Genomic DNA, 9,220 nt, shown 5'->3' on the forward strand with positions numbered 1-9,220 from the left:
AAAAAAAAAAAAAAAAAAAATTTGTCAACAAATGTTTGTGTAGTAAATGAATTTTTTTTATGTGAATGGGTTTTAAGCCTAGTTACAGTGGACTGATAGCCCATGAATAGCTTGGTTTTTGGTTTCATTTTGTTTTTGAGACAGGGTCTCACTCTGTCACCCAGGCTTGAGTGCAGCCGCACAATCTTGGCTCATTGCAGCCTTGACCTCCCAGGTTCAAGTGATCCTCCCACCACAGCCTCCTGGGTAGCTGGGACTATGGGAGAGGCACGCACCAACCTGCCTGGCTAATTTTTTGGAGACGGGGTTTTGCTATGTTGCCCAGGCTGGTCTCGAACTCCTGAGCTCAAACCATCCTCCCTCCTCAGCCTCCCAAAGTGCTGGGGATACAGGTGTGAGCCACCGCAACAGGGCCATAAATAACTTTTAAAAGAACACATTGATAGAGCACTTGAAAAGATGCTCAACATCACTGATTTTTAGGGAACTGCAAATAAAACTATAGTGAGATACAACTTTACACCCATTAGGATGGCTACTGTCAGAAAAGCTTTCTCATTTTTAATTAGAAGATACCTAAATGCCCAACAAAAGGGAATTGACTAGGTAGACTGTAGTGTACTCATATTTTGGAATACAGTCTGTCATTAATAATCTTTGCAAAGAGTAATGCCTTTGAAAGATGTTCAAACTGATTACATAATCTTATTTCTGGAAGAAAACGGGGAACTGTTCCTAAATAAAAAATATACACGTAATTGGTTATCTCTGGGTGCTGGAGGAATGGGTGAGTTCTTTGTTTTTACTCATCCGTATTTTCTAAATCTATAATAAACACACACTGTGATAAGAAGAAAATGATTTTTTTAACTTTGTACAAGTACTTGGGAGCCAGTGGTGGATCATCCACCATGATGTTTATTCAGAACATTACTTGCTTCTTTTCACCTCTCACTTCTCATCCACAACATATGCCAGTTAGCTGACAGCCCTGGTCATAGGGATGAGGTAGTTGGTACCCGTGCAACCATCCCCAAGTTTCCACAATGAGAACATCAGCTTTCTAACCAAAATTATATTTTGTCTGTTTTTTCACCAAGGTGGATCCAACCGAAGAGAAAGGGGTGCCCCACCACTCCCTCCCATCCCGAGGTGATCTTTGCCTGCTCTTCTCTACCCAAGCTCAAGAGCTGCTTCTGTTGCTAAGAACTGCACACCCTCCTCCCTGCTTCTTCCCTTGTGCCCCATGTATGGGCAGGAGGAAAGATGGGAGGGTGAGTGGGAATATGCGTGTGTGCGTGGGAATCGGTAAGAAATGCACCTAGCTTTTCATTGTTTATTCTCCAAGCTATTGCTTGCTTCAGCTGCAACCGGGGTCGATAGGCTTTTGTGGTAATAGGCAGAGATGAATTGCATCCCAGCTTTCCACCAACCAAATCCAAACATTCACTGCTTATTTGCCACAGACTGTAATTATTAAAGTCCCTGAGAGCTGTTTTCTCCCATTCCTTTTTCGCATGCTTGGCCTCCTGTTTCCATGAACCACAGACCACCTAAGCAAGCTGCTGAGTAAGGGCTCACAGGAAACTTTTGCAGTCACAGGATGTCCAATCTTTGGCAGTCCGAGCTCAGCTCCAGGACAGAGCTGTCCAATAGAAATATAATGTGAGCCCCATATACAACTTCAACATTTCTAGTATATTTTCAACAAGTGAAGTTAATATGCATCCAAAGTATTTCAACCTGTAATCAACATAAACTTTTAATGAGATATTTTATATTATCTTTTGGTACCGAATCTTCAGAATCCAGAGTGTATTTTACATTTACTGGTAGCACATCTCCATTTGGACTAGTCACATTTTTAAGTGCTCAGTGGCCACATGTGGCTGGTGGCTACTGGATTAGACAGCGTAAGTCTGGAAGATGGAAGCTAGTGCAGAAACCTTGTTTAAAAAACAAAAAAGGCAAGATGGGCTTGAGCGATTCAAGAGGCAACTAAAAATAAAATTAGGACCCAGTACCTTGTTTGACACACAGTTTGACCTTCGATTTTGCTCTCTTATCTTCCCTCTTCCCTTAATATCTGTATACAAGTGTTGCTTCAAAGTACCAAGGTCAGAAATTAATTGAGTACGATTTACTAAAGTCATGTGGAATAAAGCCACTGAAAAGAAACGGAGAGCCTGTCGGGACTTCCGGGCTCAGAACCAGCTGGCGCACGCCCTCACTTGTCAGTTGGACTTCTGCCTTGTGAAATGGAAGCAGCCTTTGTTCCTCTCTGGCTGAGCAAGTTCCTGAGGCTGGGAGACACTAGGAAGGCTTGGTAGGAGGGGAAGAAAGTCAGGGAAAGGTGTCAAATCAGAAACATGGAAGAAGAAGGGAACAGATTTGAGTTGGTGGGTAAAACTCTAAAAATCTAACTCTGATTCTTATGTAAGGGTTGAGCGAATTAGGGAGATTGCTAGTGGAAATTGGAGGGAATTTGTTTTGCATCATTTGTCTAGGATCTATGCAAATACAGCTCCACTAAAGGACCATAGGGAAGAGCCAGCCTTGCCTTTTCTTACATGATTTTGTTTACAAAATTTTACTGGGACTTTTAAATCTAGCTATAGAGTTGGGAAAAAATATTTCCACTTAGATATTTTATATGGTTTTGTTTAAAATGACCATTACTTGTTTTTTAAAAACACATGACCACATATGTATATGTATATCTACCTAAACATTGTATCATGGTTTCAGTATGTTATTCATGTATTACTGGGAGATGCTAACAAGAACCCAACCCAAAGAAAATTCTGAAAAATACATTTCTATTTATAGAATAAATGTTTCATTTATATAAAAGCAAAAGAACTTAGAGTTCTAATAAATGGGATGTCTAATAAATTATGAAGTTACTGATTTGAATATATTATATTTTTATAACTTCCTTGCCAAAGTCCTGATGTAGTACATTAGAGAACCTGTGTTTCCTCTCTCATCAACCATTCATCTGTCTTCCATACAGTCATTTGGGCTTTTTACTCAAAGAGAATCAAGAAATAATAAGGTATAACAAGCCTGGCAAAGTGTTGGTTTTTTAAAAAAATTTGTTAATCTCTAGCAGTTTGGTAATTTAGCAGCATCATTTATTTGGGATTCTTTTATCTGATTTCAACAGTGAAAAGCATCCCTGTGATAAAGCCTAATGACCCATTTCACAAAAGATGGAGTTTCCCCTTCCTAGAAAATATGACAGAGAAAAGTCTGACTCAAAGAAAGTGGGTCTGAATTTTATAAGGGGTAGTAACAATTGGACAATTCCTTTGCGTATCTGAACTTGGCAGGTACCATTCTAAATTTGAAACAGGGTCATAACTCAAAGTTGCCATTCATCCAGAATAGAGATCTTTTAGAATGTAGTGTTTTAAGTGAGTGTTTCATTAATACACCTACACCCTTTCTTTGAAAGTTTGCAACCTAATTGCATCTAAAACTTTGAGTAAGTTCTGTGGTAAAATCTTAAACTATGGAAAATTACAAAAATGAATATTTTCTTCCCTGAAATCAGAGCTTACATGTGTGTTTTTTTCATAAAATTTTCAGATAAATGTATTCAACATGTAATACAGTATTTTAACATTCACCTCTTATTTTATATTGAAATGTATTACAGTATTAAAACTCAGTGTTCAGTATTTATTTCACTATGCATATTATTTAGTAAAAGCCAGGAGAAATGTTTAATCCAATGGTGCCTTACTTTGTGATTTAAAAGAAGTCAACTTTTTTTATGTCTAAGTAGCAGATTATTTGCATATTTGTAAAAACTGTTAGGTCTTTATATTTTAAATTGTAATACCAGTTTTGTTATTTTAGTAGCAGAAATGGGATGATTGTTAAAGTTCCTAAAAAATGTTGGCGTGAAATTAATTTTTTCCTCCTTATAGTCAAGGACCGTAGAGGAAGAAAAACATTTTTTTCATGCCATGCACTATGTAAACAGACACATTTTGGTATCTGTGTCATCAGGATAGTGTAAATGGTAGGGTAGAGACTCCCCTAGACATCTGCATCTTTGTAAGTTAGCCAGACAATAAAGAAAAGCAGAATGATATGGTGTCAACTGGTGGTTTTTCTTTTAACTATTGTTTATGTAAATATAAACAAAAAACAAGGGTCTGTTTTCTGTTTTCAACTGTGGAAAAGAAAGACAAAGGTTTGTATAAGTAAGTATTCATTGCACCTACTTGCTAATCCAATCTTCGTTTTTTCTGAGAATCTGCATCTTAGTCAAAATCTGTTTACTTGAGGCAGATGTTTCTATGAGGAGGTAAAGATGGATGGCTGAAGCAATGGATGATGAAATGACAAAGACTGGCATGGATACTGATAAATACAGGGAAGGCCAATGGGAATTTAGGAGCCTGATAACTTTCTTAATTATCTGCTGTATGTGTATATACAGATCTCAATATAGAAGAATGGCTAAGAGCTTAAGACCTGGCTCTTACTTGCAAGTCACTTCACTAAACCTGTTTCCTTATCCATAAGGTGAGGAACTATCTTATAGCATTAATATATGCATTAAATGAGATAATGCACTCAGCATTTAGCCTTAGTGTAAGCACTCAATAAGGAGCAGCCACTATTAGTGTGAAGTCGGAAACAAATATTTACATAATGATCCCAAATTAACTGAAGCCAAATCCACTAGAAGGGGATGTACTAGTGTACTTTGAAAGGAAAGGAGCACTAGCTCCTAGATTGAAAAAATATCCATATCAGAAATGCAAAGCAACCTCTGCATAAGTAAGGGCCACCTCACCTACTGTCCTCCCTGTACCTCCAGGCCTGGAAAATGAAATTTTATCGTGCTTCAGTCATCAAAGATATATTATTGGGTTCAGTATGAAATAACAGAAAGTAAGGGCCAGAAAGAACCTCACAGATAGGGCGACCTTAGAATTTATGATCCACAATGGAACATGTTTGAGAGTGGAAGCGGTGCTAATAGTTGCCGTGGCAAAACAGGTATAAGTCTGGGTTGCCTTGGAAAATTGGGCCATGTGGTCACCCCACTCAGAGGTCATCCAGTCCAACCGTCTGGGCTCACAGATGGGCAATTTAAGGCCCTAAATGATGTACTGATGACGGACAATGTGACTTCTCACTGTACTGTCCCATCTTCATAGTCCTTCCTGCCTCTCTCTGTCACTGTTTCATGTGTCTTTCGCATTGGCTGGAAAGAAAAGGCCAAATGAGAGGTTACAGCGTCACAGCAAAAGCCTTGCACCCACAAACCTGCGTTTGGATTCTGGCTCTGCCACTTGCTCCCTGTGAGGCCATAGACAAGTTATTTAAGTCTGAGTTCTAGCTTCCTTGATTGCAAAATGGTTACAAAGCTTAAATAATACACATCCAGAAGCTTTGTAGGTGGTTTATTGAAAAATAAATAAATAAATTTTAAAATAAATAAGTAAATATGCAAAACTCAAGCAAGATACCTGGCACATGTTAGGCACTCAATGAAAATTAACTCCATTTCATTTCTTAATCATTTTGCCATCAACCCTCGGCCGTATTCATGACGGAATTCTCAAACACAGTCAAAGAAGTCTTGACAAAATTCAGTTACAGAATCTTTAGGAATAAAAACCACTTTAAGTCTGGCCTCATTTGTTCAAAGTGGAAGTATTTATTTGATTCATCCATTTAGTAAGTTTTTATTGAGCCCTTACTGTTTACCAGCTTCACCATAAATGACCTATTAATAACTGGTATCCCCACCATGACTGTAGTGGTCAAGCGATCTCTGAGTGGCAGTTAAGGAGGCCAGCACCCATTCCAAACAGGCATGGGGGCAACTTTAGTCACCCAAGCCACAGAGGGCTTGCATACTAGTGGAGAAGACACATTAAAATAGTTCTTGCCCCCTTAAGTAATTCATTTGCTTTCTTTTTTTCTAATCTCAATGTCACAGTAAATTCCACTAGTTTTTTAAAAATTGTTAAACCTACAGGAACCTTGAAAAAAACAGTATTTAGAAGGATTTTTGATGACCAATAAGTTACCTCTTTTGGGTTTTGATTAATTTGGAAGGTAAATTCAAGGATTCCGAGTTCTCTAAACATTCCAACTAATTGAAGGCTCCCTGGGTACCTAATAGTCACCAGTTCCCTTCTCCCTTGTCTTCCCCCAGCCTCACTTCCCTCCAGCCTGAAAACTTGGTATTTAAGGTCTATGTCTGAAGTTACATTTAGCATGTACGTGTTTCTCTTACTGGTAAATGTTTAGAAATGTCCCACTCATCAACATTATAGCACAAATACCTTTGTCTTAAAATGTTGCTTCCATTATTACATAGGTGCATTTATAAGAAGCTAATTAAGCTCGAGCTTTGGGATCCCCCACTTGCAAGGGGGGGGTTCCTAACTATTTATTATTTTTATTTTAAAGGGTCTCATTCTGTCACCCAGGCTGGAGTGCAGTGGCATGATCATAGCTCACTGCAGCCTCAGATTCCTAAGTTCAAGCAGTCCTCCTGCCTCAGCCTCCTGAGTCACTGAGACTGACAACAGGTGCGCAACCATGCCTGGCTAATTTTTTAATTTTTTTTTTTTTTTTTGTAAAGAAGGGTGGTCTCACCATATTGCCCAGGCTAGTCTCAAATTCCTGGCCTCAAGCGAGTCTCCCACCTCAGCCTCCTAAAGTGCAAGGATTACAGGTGTGAGAGACTGTGCCTGGCTGGGGCTTCAAGTTAAATTCTCATTTTCATATCTAGTGTTTTATTTGTGATTTTATATTATTTTTCTTAAATAGGACATCTTATATTGTCTAAAGCTTCAGACCTCACAAAACCTGGACCTGCCCTTGCAATTCTGCCTTGCTCAACTTCTGGTGGAGAACTCAACCAAAGTGAATATCTTAAAAACTTTAAGCCACCAGCTTCCCGTGAGTGACAGGTATAAGAGAACCAAAGTGTTTGCCTCCTTCATACTCCCTGAGTGACCGGTCAATGTCTCTGAAATAACGTGGTCATTGCATTGCCCACATTGCATTAGAGTCAAAAGCCCCAGAACGTGACCTATCTAAGAAAATACGTTTGACCTTTGAGGTCCCTGGAAAACAAGTCCAGCTGTTATTAGACGTTGAGCTCAAATTCAGCTTAAGTTTTGGCCAGGAAGATGCCTGCCAGAACACCTGGAATATCCATCATGGACTTAATACGTTTTAGTCATAGGGACTCCCACCGTTTTCCTGTTTTCTGTCTGCCTTGGTAAGTTAAAGTTCACCCATCAAAATGCTATCTATCTCAGATCAGTTCCAGAAACAAAGAGCAGCAAATAATTGGAAAAACCCACATGATTTAATGGAGCTGTTGTACTCCCTGATATTTATTTGTACATTTACTTATTCAAATCATCAACAAAAGTTGAGGAACTATAATTTATTAAGCACTAGGAATATAAAGACATACATGATATAATAGGAAGTTTTTAAATACTAGTCCCAGAACCAAGTGTGAGTTTAAATTCTAGATCTAACAAAAACTTCAGCCAGTAGGTACAACCCAACCCCATCCTACAACTGGTTCTGGAATGCATCTCATCACAGACATAGGGCTGTTTGGTTGGCTGTGAGCATGCAAGGAAAATTCCCACTCATCCTTGCTCCTTCGAGATTTACTCTTGGAGCAAAAGCGTGGACAGTCCCAAAGGAGGCCACCATGGGAAAATGAAAAAACATCTAACACAGTAATGAACAGTAATTTTATACCATCAAGACACACTACCATGGTCAGGCACAGTGGCTCACACCCGTATTCCTAAGACTTTGGGAGGCTGAGGTGGGAGGATTGCTTGAGTCCAGGAATTCAAGACCAGCCTGGACAACATAGCAAGACCCTGTCTCAAATAAATTTTTAAAATTAGCCGGGCATGGTGGCATATGCCTATACTCCTAGCTACTTAGGAGGCTGGGGTAGGAGGATCACTTGAGCCCAGGAGTTTAAGGTTGCAATGAGCTATGATCCTTCCACTGCACTCCAGCCTGAGTGCCACAGACCCCATCTCTTAAAACAATAAAAAAATTTTAAAAAGAAGACACTCTGCTTAATTTATGTATCTAAGTAACAACACAAATATTGTCTGTCTTTTTCATATAACCACCACCAATACTACAATTTGATCTAGGCTCTTTACAAATATTGCCAATCTTTGTATTGTTACACATAGAGAAATCAAAGCCTGAGTGGATTAGAAATTTGCCTCAAGCCACTTGCCTTAAGTGGATGAGAATTCAAACTCAAAGCTGCCTGATCAAGTTTGAATAAGGAGTAATATCATTGTTAACTTTTCATTTGTCAGTTTAAAAAAACAAGGTTATTTCCTATCAGTAAGAACCTATAATGAGCCAAGACAATGGAAGACCTCATTTGAGAATGAGATAGTTGGCTCAACTGAATAAACATAGCTTCCTGGAAAGCTCCTCCATTGTTCTCACTTTCCTCATTGGACTGTGGACTGGCTCTGCATTTACCACCTGAGGCACATTGCTTCTTGGATGTGATCCAACTTCTTTTGGTTCTTTGCAGTTTAGGGGGTGGTTATAATCCCTGCCTTGAAGTTTTAACAAGGATATTATATAAATTTGCTTTTCAGCTCATCTTATCAGATACCTGCTACCTTTTAAGGTGATCTCAGAGAAGCCAATAAAGTTCAGATGTCATTTCATTAAGCAGTTACAGGTTACGGGAAATCCCCATGTCAGAATCAAACTGCAGTGTGCCTAGTTAATTTGCTTTCCTGTGAATCTCCCTTCCTTTGTACTGTTCATTATTTATATTTCTACTGTTCCTATCATAAATTTATAGTATTAAATTTCTTTTTCACTCTCCTTGGAGTTGGAAAATCCATGTGGCTCTTTTAAATACCAAATAATAGGATTTGCTTTTCGGTAATAGCCAGAAGTAAACCTTGTGTTCTTTGCCTCCTCATACTACCTAACACTCCGTAGAGCAAAAAGACAGTCATATTCAACACAACTGAAAAGAGTGGCTCCACAGTTTTCAGGCATTTTTACATACCTTATGTCATCTGTACCCCACAGCAGCCCTCGGAGGAAGGAGGAAAAAACTGATCCCCATGTCACAGGTGCAGGGCTAAGGCCTGAGAGAGGAAGTAACTTAAGGCCTCACAGCTGTTAGGCTTACAGGCCAAGACTAAACTCC

The 9,220-nt window shown here is 39.0% G+C and overlaps 1 protein-coding gene across 2 annotated transcripts in view; it reads left to right on the forward strand.

Annotated features, from left to right (window-relative positions):
- The window catches only part of WIPF1 (WAS/WASL interacting protein family, member 1), a 73,690-nt gene extending 69,587 nt beyond the window's left edge, over positions 1–4,103 (forward strand). The window contains exons 9-10 of one of the 2 annotated variants that reach the window (XM_011991881.1): positions 1,101–1,152; positions 1,549–4,103. In XM_011991881.1, coding sequence (XP_011847271.1) covers positions 1,101–1,152; positions 1,549–1,573 — 77 coding nt within the window. In that variant the 3' untranslated portion in view covers positions 1,574–4,103. Of the gene's footprint in view, positions 1–1,100 lie in introns of both variants that reach the window. The other variant, XM_011991882.1, reaches the window with a different exon arrangement.
- The last annotated feature ends 5,117 nt before the right edge of the window (positions 4,104–9,220 follow it).

This window comes from Mandrillus leucophaeus, unplaced genomic scaffold (genome assembly GCF_000951045.1).
Source record: "Mandrillus leucophaeus isolate KB7577 unplaced genomic scaffold, Mleu.le_1.0 Scaffold40, whole genome shotgun sequence".
In the NCBI taxonomy this organism is placed as follows: domain Eukaryota; kingdom Metazoa; phylum Chordata; class Mammalia; order Primates; family Cercopithecidae; genus Mandrillus; species Mandrillus leucophaeus.